The following is a 16,362-nucleotide window of genomic DNA, read 5'->3' on the forward strand; positions in this document are numbered from 1 at the left end:
TGTTATTTACATGTATCTGATAGATTAAAACGATTCTGATGAGGTCGACTACCACGTTCCCTGTATTCACGTCTCTCAGGTAGAGCCGAAACCGTGAATCCAGAGTTACGCTCATGGTGTTACTGCCTCTGTCCCCTCTGCAGCGTTCACATATCACTACCACTGGTCTCTCTGTGTGCCTCTCTGCTGCCACACTCTTTCCTCTGACATACATCACAAACACATGCATGTTCGCACACACACACACACACACACACACACACACACACACACACACACACACACACACACACACACACACATATATGTTATGTGTGGTCAAATAAATGTTACTTGTATACACAATTCCAACGGTGCTAGAATTGCATGGATTTTCTTTAGCATGCAAATCACTAATACTAGCCTAAAGAGTGCTCTCACCTGTATGACCTCATAAGTAGAGGTCACGTTTGAGATCTGTAGTATGGCGTATGTGTCACCTACTGCCTGTTAGCAGACATGGGGACATGTCACACAGTAAGTGCCTCACATAATACAGTATTTATTAGCAAAAGATAATAAAAAGAAATCACAAGACGATTACCATGTTATTTCCAGGTAATTACAATAAGTTACCTATTACTGTCTTCATAACTTGTAACACAAAAAAAATTACCAAGTATTATTATGTATTTTCTAGGTAATTCCAAAGTATTTTCTGTACTGTGAGATAAAGTGCTACCGACCTACCTACCTTCCGTCCTCTGGATAATCTGATCGTGAATAGAGATGGAGACAAAGATTAGATCGGAAATATTGAAAGTGATATATTACCATATCGATATATTAATCTCTCATTGACAGACTACCAATAACCAAATGACGCTAGATTTCAATTCTGGGTTAACCAAGATTATGTGAAAGACTATTTCTGAAGAATGTCCTTGAAATAATGAAATACAAGATTCTACTTGCTTAGCAATTACAGTATATCCATTTTACCTGATATATTTATAGACTCCGAAGATGACTGTTAGAATCCACAGGACAAAGACCACTCCACAGATTATGGATGGAACTGATGTTTGTGCTACAAGACATGTTTGAGTTACTTTGTTAGTTACCAAATCCACTTTCCCTATACTTTTTGTATGGTTACCAATAGTCTTTATAGCAATTTTATACAGGTAATAGCATAATCGTTAAATTGTAGAATTGCTTAAAATGTCATTAATCTCATTAATTCAAAGAAGAAGTAAAAGCAAACTTTAATGTGGATATCCTAAACGTACAATTCAAAGGGCTTAGAAAGAGAGAAATTACATGAAGAAATTAATAAAAGTCTCTTTGATGATGAATTTATATTAATGTTGCTCTACACAATATATTAACCCTTCAGTGTTGAGGAGATAATATACATTTTATATATATATATATATAATATACATAATATACATATACATTCATATATATATATAGTACCTATCAAAGGTTTGGACACACCTACTCATTCAAGAGTTTTTCCTTATTTTTACTGTTTTCTACAATGTAGAAAATTAGTGAAGACATCAAAACTATGAAATAACACATGGAATCATATAGTAACCAAACAAAGTGTTAAACAAATTAAAATACATGGAAATGCAATTTCCAAGAACATGATTGTCGTTGAATAAGAGCCATTTAGCTGGCAGGTATCTTCACTGACATTATCAATCTCTCCCTGACCAGTCTGTAATACCTACAAGAACGCCAAGGTAACCTGTCTAAATGATTATCGCCCTATAGCACTCACATTTGTAGTCATGAAATGCTTTCAAAGGCTTGTCATGGCTCACATCAACACCATTATCCCAGAACCATGGACACACTCCAATTCGCATACTGCATTAACAGATTTGTGCACGGGGGCATTGTCATACTGAAGCAGGAAAGGGCCTTCCCCAAACTGTTGCCACAAAGTTGAACAGAATCGTCTAGATTGGCATTGTATGCTGTAGCTTTACGATTTCCCTTCAATGCAACTAAGGGGCCTAGCCCGAACCATGAAAAACAGCCCCAGACCATTATTCCTCCACCAAACTTTACATGTGGCACTATGCAATGGGTCATGTAGCATTCTCCTGGCTTATGCTAAACCCAGATTTGTCCGTCGGACTGCCAGATGATGAAGCTTGATTTATCACTCCAGAGAATGCGTTTCCACGCCGAGCTTTACACCACTTCAGCCAACACTTGGCATTGCACATGGTGATATTAGACTTGTGTGCTGCTGCTCAGCCATGGAAACCCGACAAACAGTTATTGTGCTCACGTTGCTTCCAGAGGTAGTTTGGAACTTGGTAGGGAGTGTTGCAACCAAGGACAAACGTTTTTTACACGCTACGTGCTTCAGCACTCTGCCGTCTCGTTCTGTGAGCTTGTGTGGCCTACCACCTTGTGGCTGAGCCGTTGTTGCTCCTAGATGTTTCCACTTCACAAGATAACAGCACTTACAGTTGACCAAGGCGAGTTAGAACAGAATTCACGCGGGGAGGGTAAAGCAAAGGGGAGGGTCATGTGAAAATATTTTTTAGGTTCTTAATGACATCCCGTCTCCCCTAATAATTTTTTTATACGGTCCCTTACTGTCATGTGTGCATACATTTTACATACGGTTTGTCCCAGGAACCAAACCCACTATCCTGGTGCCATGCTGTACCAACTGAGCTGCATAGGACCACAAGTGAAGAACTATCTAGTACAATTAACTAATTAACCATCATCATCCAAATCATCATCAAGAAATGAATGAATGTGATATGATTACAGAATGAATATAGAAATGTGCAATAAAATCAAATACAGATGAACTGAAAGAGACAGAAAGGGTGGAAATGGATGGTAAAACCAAAATATTTGGAGATGACAAAGTGAAAAGCTTGATTTAAACTTGTTATTTACATGTATCTGATAGATTAAAACGATTCTGATGAGGTCGACTACCACGTTCCCTGTATTCACGTCTCTCAGGTAGAGCCGAAACCGTGAATCCAGAGTTACGCTCATGGTGTTACTGCCGCTGTCCCCTCTGCAGCGTTCACATATCACTACCACTGGTCTCTCTGTGTGCTTCTCTGCTGCCACACTCTTTCCTCTGACATACATCACAAACACATGCATGTTCGCACACACACACATGCATGTTCGCACACACACACACACACACACACACACACACACACACACACACACATGTTATGTGTGGTCAAATAAATGTTACTTGTATACACAATTCCAACGGTGCTAGAATTGCAGGGATTTTCTTTAGCATGCAAATCACTAATACTAGCCTAAAGAGTGCTCTCACCTGTATGACCTCATAAGTAGTGGTCACGTTTGAGATCTGTAGTGTGGCGTATGTGTCACCTACTGCCTGTTAGCAGACATGGGGACATGTCACACAGTAAGTGCCTCACATAATACAGTATTTATTAGCAAAAGATAATAAAAAGAAATCACAAGACGATTACCATGTTATTTCCAGGTAATTACAATAAGTTACCTATTACTGTCTTCATAACTTGTAACACAAAAATAAATGACCAAGTATTATTATGTATTTTCTAGGTAATTCCAAAGTATTTTCTGTACTGTGAGATAAAGTGCTACCGACCTACCTTAAAGTCTCTGGATAATCTGATCGTGAATAGAGATGGAGACAAAGATTAGATCGGAAATATTGAAAGTGATATATTACCATATCGATATATTAATCTCTCATTGACAGACTACCAATAACCAAATGACGCTAGATTTAAATTCTGGGTTAACCAAGATTATGTGAAAGACTATTTCTGAAGAATGTCCTTGAAATAATGAAATACAAAATTCTACTTGCTTAGCAATTACAGTATATCCATTTTACCTGATATATTTATAGACTCCGAAGATGACTGTTAGAATCCACAGGACAAAGACCACTCCACAGATTATGGATGGAACTGATGTTTGTGCTACAAGACATGTTTGAGTTACTTTGTTAGTTACCAAATCCACTTTCTCTATACTTGTTGTATGTTTACCAATAGTCTTTATAACAAATGTATACAGGTAATAGCATAATCGTTAAATTGTAGAATTGCTTAAAATGTCATTAATTTCATCTTCATTAATTGAATTGGTTAATTATACACAACAATCTGTTAAATCTATGATGGAAATGAAGCACAATTTCATTGTTACAGCAGTAGGCCTACCTGTAGTTGTGGAGGGGCAATGTTGAAAATACACAAAGATTTTGGACCTATCTTTGCCATAGCTATTTTGTGCTTCACAGCAGAACAGTCCACTCTCGCTGATATCCTGCAGAACCAGAAACGGAGATCTAGACTCCATTGGGACCATCTTGCTCTCATTGACTCTGTACCAGGTGTAGGTCTTCACTGGTGGGTTGGCATTACTGCTGCAAGTCAGAGTCAAAGAGCTGCCCCCTACTACTGAACCAGAGGGACTGACTGACACTGAGGTGTTCCTGGGAGGGGCTGGGGGAAAGAAACAATAGATATTGTATGTCAAGAGTCAATTTAGTGTGTTATGATACTGTCTATAGTTGAAACTATTGTTCATATTTGGTTTCATTGTGTACATACACATTCCATTTAGTTGAATGACAGATGAGTTCTCGGTTCCATGGTCATTGATGGCTTCACAGTAGAAATAACTGTCATCTGCTGGTACCTGGACAGTTAGCATTCTGCTAGCCCCCACTGTTGAAACCTGCTCTCCAATAACTCTGTACCAGTTGTAGTGCCACACTGCTGGGTTAGCATTGCTGCTGCATGTCAGAGTCACAGAGCTGCTCTCTACCACTGAATCAGAGGGACTGACTGACACTGAGGTGTTCTTGGGAGAGTCTGAGGGAGAGTGCACAGAAAGTTGTCAAATTCTCTAGAAATTATTAAATTAACCATACATGAATCAAACTTACCATGCATGAATCAACTTACAAAGAACAGCGACTGTCAGATAAGTTTTGGATGATTTATCACTCTTGCCAGCTTGTCGTTTATACAGCGCAGTGCAGGAGATCTTCTCCCCATGGTGGACATGTGAAGCGGTAAAGTTCAGGATAGAAGTTATGACTCGATTCGGAGTCACCTGCAAATCCTCCACACTGTCACTCAGTGTGGGGGTCCATGTCAGAGTTGGAGGGAGTGAGGGACAGGGGGCTGCAGCAGAGCAGATCAGACTCACTGAGGTCCCCTCCATCACATTTACTGTTGCTGGACTTAGAGTGGGTTTGGATGGATTTTCTGAGGGAGTAATCATTTTATTACATGAGCAGTGCATTAAATACAGCAGGGTTCAAACCTGCAACTTAAAATGAACACAACAGAACACACACAACACAAAACGAGCATATTCTAATGATACTCTACCTTCTACATAAATTGTGACAAGTTCTGGAAAATTGTATTTCAGATAATTGTCACATTCAATTCTGAATGAAAAGTAGTCATTGAGATAAGATGTGAAGTCATTCAGGATTGTGGTGCATTCCTTCTGCTGCAAGTTCCCAGTTAGATTCCCTTGAATGGTGTTTAAGCCTGTTCCTGTGAGACTAGAATCAAACACCTGTTCTCCTGGCCACCCTTTCCTCCATATTCCTTTACATGAAGTTGTGAGGAACGATTCAAATCTAGATTGCAGTGTAAATGAGCAGGGAATGTTCACACAAGATCCACTCAGAGCCATTAGATTCTGAGGCATCAGCGCTGCAAAGTCGAGGCACAGAAGACCTGAAATACACACAGCAAAATATTAGACTGGGTGTTAGGTTATTTTCAACTTCACTAGGGTGTTGTTTTTTCCTACAAACCGCAAAAAAATATGCTGGCTAGTTATTTAGCGATGTGCAGAATAATCTGGCTAACATTTTGGGGGGATGTAGCAATACTAGTAGACATGAAGTGTATGAACAATCCTTTTAAAGGCCCCGTGCAAACGTTTTTATCTCAATATCAAACTATTTCTGGGTAACAATAAAGCAACTTCCTGTAATAGTAAAAAAAAAAAAAAAATGATTTATCAAGCAAGAATTGTGTTAGGACTGTCTGGGAGTGGGGAAGGGCACATAATGGTGCATTAACCACAGTGTGGCTCAATCCACCTGAGCAGAGAAGGGATATGTAACCTTAAAACTAAGTTATTGGCAGAGAGGTTTGAAACACTCTTTGTATTTGTCTATTAACTTTACCCCCCTGGTGATGTCACTAGGCAAGACAAAACTCCACCCATGCACAACCTGCTGATTAGAAGGTCCTGTATTTCAACCATTATTACAGTGTTAGTTTCATCAGCTGTTGTATAAATATGATACTAAACACAGGAAAAACTGAATGTTGACTGCGCTGGGCTTTTAATAAGGATCAGAACACTAATCATGTTTCCATCCAGTTTTTATGCGAGTAAAGTCCTACCGTATAACAACAAAGAATCATGATGGCAGTAGCTAGGTTTACATCCAATTGACGACAGATTTTCACTCGAATATTATAAAATCCGATAAAGACAATATATGCATTTTCCCACCATTGGTGTTTCCACCAAACGGAGTAGTTGGGGATAAAAATCAGTGCATGATGACATAGTGCACACAAAATGTACATTCTCGCTTACATTTCCATGTACCAAATCTAAATCTAAAGTTCATAGTGTTTCCATCGCATTTCAGCTCATATTTTCTTCATGCAGACTTTTAAATATTCACATGAAAATCTGTCACCAATTGGATGGGAACCTAGCTACAGATAACCTATCAAATGTAAATGGCAAAGTGCAATGGGAGATGCTAGAAAGCAGTGTATCAGACCCAGCCTTTCCCACAGCAACCCACCTTGCAGCAGACCACCAATGAGGATCAGTCTTTCAACTCCTGTGATGTGCATGATTCTCTGTATCAGAAAGGGCCAGATGACCTGCTTTTTAACACTGTCTGGACAGACAGACAGACATACAAGTTCAGTACAGAGGCAGCAGACACACTTCATTACATTGTCTTAATTTTTTTTAAACATGAAACCAACAGTGAAAATAACTTTGAACTAAAGTCAAACACATCAAAATGTTGACATTTTTGTTTTGATTTGTCATTAATAGAATGATTCCAAACAGATTCTGATTGTAGGGAACTGAAACAACATTGACCCTGTTCTCCACAAGACAGTCTGAGTTTTCTTGCTTTTTAATTGGAGATGTTGGCTACACTACAAACATTTGTTTCATGATGAGATTTGAATCATAGTAATATGAACATATTCCTCACATAAATATAGAATTAAAAAATACGTTATTTCATTATACCTTGAAGCCAATGAAGCTGTGTTGATTCTGACTAAGTATAAATACCTAAATGAAGCATAATGAAGTCAAACAGGTTCATATTTTGGTTGTAGATTCATTTCCATTGAAAACACTGACCAATACAAATGAATGAAGTGTACAGAGCTGTGAGCTGATACGGTTGATATTTGTGTTAATCTAGATGTAACCTACACCTGACCCACTAAAGAAAATGTAGTATTGTTGAACTTGACAATATCTACAATTCGATTTTAATTAGATGCTATCAATATCTGAAATGTGTTCCCAAATCCAACTCCTCCGAAAATAGGGACACATGTACATACACTTTCAAATGCTTCTCCACGTTACAAAATTGGGACAGTCACATGAATTACCATAACAGAAATAGTACAAACAGAAATAGTGTCTTCGACCTCTTACCAGTATTCACGCGATGGTCATCTGTTCAAATCCAATGCACAATTCAGGCTATATAAACGCTGTCTGTTGTCTAGCTGCCTGTCACTGCAGACATTCAGAAGAAGTGGCACTGCTGTTTGCAAGACACAGAATTTTCCTTCGTTGAATAAGCGTCAACCCACAAGTGATGGCCTCCATCTGTAGTATCAAATGATCATCAGATTTTCTTTTCAATCACAGTTACTAGTGAAATATATCAAGCTTCACAAGGAAGGCAACATCTTCTGATTCCAGATTAAATACAAGCAGACATATAATCCAGTGACCTGTAAATTACACAGAAAGCTACAGCCCCTTGCAAGATTTCTCTTTATTTCTCTTTTTTAAACATGTTTTTATTTTAAAGGAATACAGCCAACAGTAATTCATCCAGAGATTTAAATCCACAAATGTAAGGATATAGTTCCAAGTCTATTTTTACAGCGAGTTCCAGTTGAATGGGGCAATAACTGCTCAAGACATCTGTGGCTGAAGGAAATGACACGTTTGATATGTTACATAACTTGTTACTTTCCATAGTTACTACTCAATGGGCCACCATTCAAAGAAGAAGTAAAAGCAAACTTTAATGTGGATATCCTAAACGTACAATTCAAAGGGCTTAGAAAGAGAGAAATTACATGAAGAAATTAATAAAAGTCTCTTTGATGATGAATTTGTGTTAATGTTACTCTACACAATATATTAACCCTTCAGTGTTGAGGAGATAATATACATACATATATATATATATAATATATATAATATATAATATACATAATATACATATACATACATATATATATATATATAGTACCTATCAAAGGTTTGGACACACCTACTCATTCAAGAGTTTTTCTTTATTTTTACTATTTTCTACAATGTAGAATAATAGTGAAGACATCAAAACTATGAAATAACACATGGAATCATATAGTAACCAAACAAAGTGTTAAACAAATTAAAATACATGGAAATGCAATTTCCAAGAACATGATTATCGTTGAATAATAGCCATTTAGCTGGCAGGTATCTTCACTGACATTATCAATCTCTCCCTGACCAGTCTGTAATACCTACAAGAACGCCAAGGTAACCTGTCTAAATGATTATCGCCCTATAGCACTCACATTTGTAGTCATGAAATGCTTTGAAAGGCTTGTCATGGCTCACATCAACACCATTATCCCAGAACCATGGACACACTCCAATTCGCATACTGCATTAACAGATTTGTGCACGGGGGCATTGTCATACTGAAGCAGGAAAGGGCCTTCCCCAAACTGTTGCCACAAAGTTGAACAGAATCGTCTAGATTGGCATTGTATGCTGTAGCTTTACGATTTCCCTTCAATGCAACTAAGGGGCCTAGCCCGAACCATGAAAAACAGCCCCAGACCATTATTCCTCCACCAAACTTTACATGTGGCACTATGCAATGGGTCATGTAGCATTCTCCTGGCTTATGCTAAACCCAGATTCGTCCGTCGGACTGCCAGATGATGAAGCTTGATTCATCACTCCAGAGAATGCGTTTCCACGCCGAGCTTTACACCACTTCAGCCAACACTTGGCATTGCGCATGGTGATATTAGACTTGTGTGCTGCAGCTCAGCCATGGAAACCCGACAAACAGTTATTGTGCTCACGTTGCTTCCAGAGGTAGTTTGGAACTTGGTAGTGAGTGTTGAAACCAAGGACAAACGTTTTTTACACGCTACGTGCTTCAGCACTCTGCCGTCTCGTTCTGTGAGCTTGTGTGGCCTACCACCTTGTGGCTGAGTCGTTGTTGCTCCTAGATGTTTCCACTTCACAAAATAACAGCACTTACAGTTGACCAAGGCGAGTTAGAACAGAATTCACGCGGGGAGGGTAAAGCAAAGGGGAGGGTCATGTGAAAATATTTTTTGTTTTTTAATGACATCCCGTCTCCCCCAATATTCTTCTTACGGTCCCTTACTGTCATGTGTGCATACATTTTACATACGGTTTTTCCTGGGAACCAAACCCACTATCCTGGTGCCATGCTGTACCAACTGAGCTGCATAGGACCACAAGTAAAGAACTATCTAGTACAATTAACCATCATCATCCTAATCATCATCAAGAAATGAATACATGTGATATGATTACAAAATGAATATAGAAATGTGCAATAAAATCAAATATAGATGAACTGAAAGAGACAGAAAGGGTGGAAATGGGTGGTAAAACCAAAATATTTGGAGATGACAAAGTGAAAAGCTTGAGTTAAGCTTGTTATTTACATGTATCTGATAGATTAAAACGATTCTGATGAGGTCGACTACCACGTTCCCTGTATTCACGTCTCTCAGGTAGAGCCGAAACCGTGAATCCAGAGTTACGCTCATGGTGTTACTGCCTCTGTCCCCTCTGCAGCGTTCACATATCACTACCACTGGTCTCTCTGTGTGCCTCTCTGCTGCCACACTCTTTCCTCTGACATACATCACAAACACATGCATGTTCGCACACACACACACACACACACACACACACACACACACACACACACACACACACACACACACACACACACACACACACACACACACACACACACACACACACACACACACACACACACACACACACATATATATGTTATGTGTGGTCAAATAAATGTTACTTGTATACACAATTCCAACGGTGCTAGAATTGCATGGATTTTCTTTAGCATGCAAATCACTAATACTAGCCTAAAGAGTGCTCTCACCTGTATGACCTCATAAGTAGTGGTCACGTTTGAGATCTGTAGTGTGGCGTATGTGTCACCTACTGCCTGTTAGCAGACATGGGGACATGTCACACAGTAAGTGCCTCACATAATACAGTATTTATTAGCAAAAGATAATAAAAAGAAATCACAAGACGATTACCATGTTATTTCCAGGTAATTACAATAAGTCACCTATTACTGTCTTCATTACTTGTAACACAAAAAGAAATGACCAAGTATTATTATGTATTTTCTAGGTAATTCCAAAGTATTTTCTGTACTGTGAGATAAAGTGCTACCGACCTACCTTAAAGTCTCTGGATAATCTGATCGTGAATAGAGATGGAGACAAAGATTAGATCGGAAATATTGAAAGTGATATATTACCATATCGACATATTAATCTCTCATTGACAGACTACCAATAACCAAATGACGCTAGATTTCAATTCTGGGTTAACCAAGATTATGTGAAAGACTATTTCTGAAGAATGTCCTTGAAATAATGAAATACAAGATTCTACTTGCTTAGCAATTACAGTATATCCATTTTACCTGATATATTTATAGACTCCGAAGATGACTGTTAGAATCCACAGGACAAAGACCACTCCACAGATTATGGATGGAACTGATGTTTGTGCTACAAGACATGTTTGAGTTACTTTGTTAGTTACCAAATCCACTTTCTCTATACTTTTTGTATGTTTACCAATAGTCTTTATAACACATTTATACAGGTAATAGCATAATCGTTAAATTGTAGAATTGCTTAAAATGTAATTAATTTCATCGTCATTAATTGAATTGGTTAATTATACACAACAATCTGTTAAATCTATGATGGAAATGAAGCACAATTTCATTGTTACAGCAGTAGGCCTACCTGTAGTTGTGGAGGGGCAATGGTGAAAATACACAAAGTTGTTGGACCTATCTTTGCCATAGCTATTTTGTGCTTCACAGCAGAACAGTCCACTCTCGCTGATATCCTGCAGAACCAGAAACGGAGATCTAGACTCCATTGGGACCATCTTGCTCTCATTGACTCTGTACCAGGTGTAGGTCTTCACTGGTGGGTTGGCATTACTGTTGCAAGTCAGAGTCAAAGAGCTGCCCCCTACTACTGGACCAGAGGGACTGACTGACACTGAGGTGTTCTTGGGAGGGTCTGGGGGAAAGAAACAATAGATATTGTATGTCAAGAGTCAATTTAGTGTGTGTTATGATACTGTCTATAGTTGAAACTATTGTTCATATTTGGTTTCATTGTGTACATACACATTCCATTTAGTTGAATGACAGATGAGTTCTCGGTTCCATGGTCATTGATGAATTCACAGTAGAAATAACTGTCATCTGCTGGTACCTGGACAGTTAGCATTCTGCTAGCCCCCACTGTTGAAACCTGCTCTCCAATAACTCTGTACCAGTTGTAGCGCCCCACTGCTGGGTTAGCATTGCTGCTGCAAGTCAGAGTCACAGAGCTGCCCTCTACCACTGAACCAGAGGGACTGACTGACACTGAGGTGTTCTTGGGAGAGTCTGAGGGAGAGTGCACAGAAAGTTGTCAAATTCTCTAGAAATTATTAACTTACCATACATGAATCAAACTTACCATGCATGAATCAACTTACAAAGAACAGCGACTGTCAGATCAGTTTTGGATGATTTATCACTCTTGCCAGCTTGTCGTTTGTACAGCGCAGTGCAGGAGATCTTCTCCCCATGGTGGACATGTGAAGCGGTAAAGTTCAGGATAGAAGTTATGACTCGATTCGGAGTCACCTGCAAATCCTCCACACTGTCACTCAGTGTGGGGGTCCATGTCAGAGTTGGAGGGAGTGAGGGACAGGGGGCTGCAGCAGAGCAGATCAGACTCACTGAGGTCCCCTCCATCACATTTACTGTTGCTGGACTTAGAGTGGGTTTGGATGGATTTTCTGAGGGAGTAATCATTTTATTACATGAGCAGTGCATTAAATACAGCAGGGTTCAAACCTGCAACTTAAAATGAACACAACAGAACACACACAACACAAAACGAGCATATTCTAATGATACTCTACCTTCTACATAAATTGTGACAAGTTCTAAAAAACTATATCTCAGAGCATTGTCACATTCAATTCTGAATGAAAAGTAGTCATTGAGATAAGATGTGAGGTCATTCAGGATTGTGGTGCATTCCTTCTGCTGCAAGTTCCCAGTTAGATTCCCTTGAATGATGTTTCTGCCTGTTCCTGTGAGACTAGAATCAAACACCTGTTCTCCTGGCCACCCTTTCCTCCATATTCCTTTACATGAAGTTGTGAGGAACGACTCAAATCCTAATTGCAGTGTAAATGAGCAGGGAATGGCCACACAAGATCCACTCAGAGCCTTTATATTCTGAGGCATCAGAGCTGCAAAGTCGAGGCACAGAACACCTGAAATACACACAGCAAAATATTAGACTGGGTGTTAGGTTATTTTCAACTTCACTAGGGTGTTGTTTTTTCCTACAAAACGCAAAAAATATGCTGGCTAGTTATTTAGCGATGTGCAGAATAATCTGGCTAGCATTTTGGGGGGATGTAGCAATACTAGTAGACATGAAGTGTATGAACAATCCTTTTAAAGGCCCCGTGCAAACGTTTTTATCTCAATATCAAACTATTTCTGGGTAACAATAAAACAACTTCCTGTAATAGTTTTAAAAAAAGTGTTTTATTTATTTATTTCTCAAGCAAGAATTGTGCTAGGACTGTCTGGGAGTGGGGAAGGGCACATAATGGTGCATTAACCACAGTGTGGCTCAATCCACCTGAGCAGAGAAGGGATATGTAACCTTAAATCTAAGTTATCGGCAGAGAGGTTTGAAACACTCTTTGTATTTGTCTATTAACTTTACCCCCCTGGTGATGTCACTAGGCAAGACAAAACTCCACCCATGCACAACCTGCTGATTAGAAGGTCCTGTATTTCAACCAGTATTACAGTGTTAGTTTCATCAGCTGTTGTATAAATATGATACTAAACACAGGAAAAACTGAATGTTGACTGCGCTGGGCTTTTAATAAGGATCAGAACACTAATCATGTTTCCATCCAGTTTTTATGCGAGGAAAGTCATACCGTATAACAACAAAAAATCATGATGGCAGTAGCTAGGTTTACATCCAATTGACGACAGATTTTCACTCGAATATTATAAAATCCGATAAAGACAATATATGCATTTTCCCACCATTGGTGTTTCCACCAAACGGAGTAGTTGGGGATAAAAATCAGTGCATGATGACATAGTGCACACAAAATGTACATTCTCGCTTACATTTCCATGTACCAAATCTAAATCTAAAGTTCATAGTGTTTCCATCGCATTTCAGCTCATATTTTCTTCATGCAGACTTTTAAATATTCACATGAAAATCTGTCACCAATTGGATGGGAACCTAGCTACAGATAACCTATCAAATGTAAATGGTAAAGTGCAATGGGAGATGCTAGAAAGCAGTGTATCAGACCCAGCCTTTCCCACAGCAACCCACCTTGCAGCAGACCACCAATGAGGATCAGTATTTCAACTCCTGTGATGTGCATGATTCTCTGTATCAGAAAGGGCCAGATGACCTGCTTTTTAACACTGTCTGGACAGACAGACAGACATACAAGTTCAGTACAGAGGCAGCAGACACACTTCATTACATTGTCTTAATTTTTTTTAAAACATGAAACCAACAGTGAAAATAACTTTGAACTAAAGTCAAACACATCAAAATGTTGACATTTTTGTTTTGATTTGTCATTAATAGAATGATTCCAAACAGATTCTGATTGTAGGGAACTGAAACAACATTGACCCTGTTCTCCACAAGACAGTCTGAGTTTTCTTGCTTTTTAATTGGAGATGTTGGCTACACTACAAACATTTGTTTCATGATGAGATTTGAATCATAGTAATATGAACATATTCCTCACATAAATATAGAATTAAAAAATACGTTATTTCATTATACCTTGAAGCCAATGAAGCTGTGTTGATTCTGAGTAAGTATAAATACCTAAATGAAGCATAATGAAGTCAAACAGGTTCATATTTTGGTTGTAGATTCATTTCCATTGAAAACACTGACCAATACAAATGAATGAAGTGTACAGAGCTGTGAGCTGAAACGGTTGATATTTGTGTTAATCTAGATGTAACCTACACCTGACCCACTAAAGAAAATGTAGTCTTGTTGAACTTGACAATATCTACAATTCGATTTTAATTAGATGCTATCAATATCTGAAATGTGTTCCCAAATCCAACTCCTCCGAAAATAGGGACACATGTACATACACTTTCAAATGCTTCTCCACGTTACAAAATTGGGACAGTCACATGAATTACCATAACAGAAATAGTACAAACAGAAATAGTGTCTTCGACCTCTTACCAGTATTCACGCGATGGTCATCTGTTCAAATCCAATGCACAATTCAGGCTATATAAACGCTGTCTGTTGTCTAGCTGCCTGTCACTGCAGACATTCAGAAGAAGTGGCACTGCTGTTTGCAAGACACAGAATTTTCCTTCGTTGAATAAGCGTCAACCCGCAAGTGATGGCCTCCATCTGTAGTATTAAATGATCATCAGATTTTCTTTTCAATCACAGTTACTAGTGAAATATATCAAGCTTCACAAGGAAGGCAACATCTTCTGATTCCAGATTAAATACAAGCAGACATAAAATCCAGTGACCTGTAAATTACACAGAAAGCTACAGCCCCTTGCAATATTTCTCTTTATTTCTCTTTTTTAAACATGTTTTTATTTTAAAGGAATACAGCCAACAGTAATTCATCCAGAGATTTAAATCCACAAATGTAAGGATATAGTTCCAAGTCTATTTTTACAGCGAGTTCCAGTTGAATGGGGCAATAACTGCTCAAGACATCTGTGGCTGAAGGAAATGACACGTTTGATATGTTACATAACTTGTTACTTTCCATAGTTACTACTCAATGGGCCACCATTCAAAGAAGAAGTAAAAGCAAACTTTAATGTGGATATCCTAAACGTACAATTCAAAGGGCTTAGAAAGAGAGAAATTACATGAAGAAATTAATAAAAGTCTCTTAGATGATGAATTTATATTAATGTTGCTCTACACAATATATTAACCCTTCAGTGTTGAGGAGATAATATACATACATATACAGTGCTTTGCGAAAGTATTCGGCCCCCTTGAACTTTGCGACCTTTTGCCACATTTCAGGCTTCAAACATAAAGATATAAAACTGTATTTTTTGTGAAGAATCAACAAGTGGGACACAATCATGAAGTGGAACGACATTTATTGGATATTTCAAACTTTTTTAACAAATCAAAAACTGAAAAATTGGGCGTGCAAAATTATTCAGCCCCTTTACTTTCAGTGCAGCAAACTCTCTCCAGAAGTTCAGTGAGGATCTCTGAATGATCCAATGTTGACCTAATTGACTAACGATGATAAATACAATCCACCTGTGTGTAATCAAGTCTCCGTATAAATGCACCTGCACTGTGATAGTCCGTTAAAAGCGCAGAGAGCATCATGAAGAACAAGGAACACACCAGGCAGGTCCGAGATACTGTTGTGAATAAGTTTAAAGCCGGATTTGGATACAAAAATATTTCCCAAGCATTAAACATCCCAAGGAGCACTGTGCAAGCGATAATATTGAAATGGAAGGAGTATCAGACCACTGCAAATCTACCAAGACCTGGCAGTCCCTCTAAACTTTCAGCTCATACAAGGAGAAGACTGATCAGAGATGCAGCCAAGAGGCCCATGATCACTCTGGATGAACTGCAGAGATCTACAGCTGAGGTGGGAGACTCTGTCCAT

The 16,362-nt window shown here is 38.7% G+C and overlaps 2 protein-coding genes across 7 annotated transcripts in view; both read right to left on the reverse strand.

Moving 5' to 3' along the window:
* The window catches only part of LOC110516606 (sialoadhesin), a 31,954-nt gene extending 16,533 nt beyond the window's left edge, over nucleotides 1–15,421 (reverse strand). The window contains exons 1-11 of the mRNA XM_090230578.1: nucleotides 14,928–15,421; nucleotides 14,505–14,549; nucleotides 14,037–14,135; nucleotides 12,574–12,933; nucleotides 12,142–12,447; nucleotides 11,786–12,049; nucleotides 11,391–11,675; nucleotides 11,060–11,147; nucleotides 10,812–10,830; nucleotides 10,403–10,567; nucleotides 734–752 (exon numbers count right to left, since the gene is read on the reverse strand). Coding sequence (XP_090086704.1) covers nucleotides 734–752; nucleotides 10,403–10,567; nucleotides 10,812–10,830; nucleotides 11,060–11,147; nucleotides 11,391–11,675; nucleotides 11,786–12,049; nucleotides 12,142–12,447; nucleotides 12,574–12,933; nucleotides 14,037–14,088 — 1,558 coding nt within the window. The 5' untranslated portion in view covers nucleotides 14,089–14,135; nucleotides 14,505–14,549; nucleotides 14,928–15,421. The remainder of the gene's footprint in view (nucleotides 1–733; nucleotides 753–10,402; nucleotides 10,568–10,811; nucleotides 10,831–11,059; nucleotides 11,148–11,390; nucleotides 11,676–11,785; nucleotides 12,050–12,141; nucleotides 12,448–12,573; nucleotides 12,934–14,036; nucleotides 14,136–14,504; nucleotides 14,550–14,927) is intronic.
* LOC149984535 (sialoadhesin-like) lies at nucleotides 1,446–8,280 on the reverse strand. Of its 6 annotated transcripts, XM_090229241.1 has the most exons (11): nucleotides 7,747–8,280; nucleotides 7,324–7,368; nucleotides 6,857–6,955; nucleotides 5,400–5,759; nucleotides 4,968–5,273; nucleotides 4,611–4,874; nucleotides 4,218–4,502; nucleotides 3,887–3,974; nucleotides 3,639–3,657; nucleotides 3,329–3,394; nucleotides 1,446–3,115 (listed from the first exon to the last, which is right to left on the reverse strand). In XM_090229241.1, the coding sequence occupies exons 3-11, from the start codon at nucleotides 6,906–6,908 to the stop codon at nucleotides 3,059–3,061; spliced, it is 1,497 nt and encodes a 498-aa protein (XP_090085367.1). In that variant the 5' UTR covers nucleotides 6,909–6,955; nucleotides 7,324–7,368; nucleotides 7,747–8,280; the 3' UTR covers nucleotides 1,446–3,058. The 6 variants fall into 6 exon arrangements, with proteins under 6 accessions (XP_090085367.1, XP_090085368.1, XP_090085363.1 ...); XM_090229242.1 differs by lacking the exon at nucleotides 7,324–7,368 and having other exon boundaries at nucleotides 7,747–8,238; XM_090229238.1 differs by lacking the exon at nucleotides 1,446–3,115 and having other exon boundaries at nucleotides 3,212–3,394.
* Nucleotides 15,422–16,362: the final 941 nt, after the last annotated feature.

The sequence above is a fragment of the Oncorhynchus mykiss genome, chromosome 3, assembly GCF_057628025.1.
Source record: "Oncorhynchus mykiss isolate SJ-2025 chromosome 3, ASM5762802v1, whole genome shotgun sequence".
Lineage (NCBI taxonomy): Eukaryota > Metazoa > Chordata > Actinopteri > Salmoniformes > Salmonidae > Oncorhynchus > Oncorhynchus mykiss.

Coding starts and splice junctions, on each gene's coding strand:
- LOC149984535 (XM_090229236.1), bottom strand. CDS start 7,010: ATGAAGTGTGTCTGCTGCCTCTGTACTGAACTTGTATGTCTGTCTGTC. Junction 5,274..5,399: donor TGTCACAATTTATGTAGAAG/GTAGAGTATCAT, acceptor TTACTCCCTCAG/AAAATCCATCCAAACCCACT. Junction 4,503..4,610: donor CATTCAACTAAATGGAATGT/GTATGTACACAA, acceptor TCTTTCCCCCAG/CCCCTCCCAGGAACACCTCA.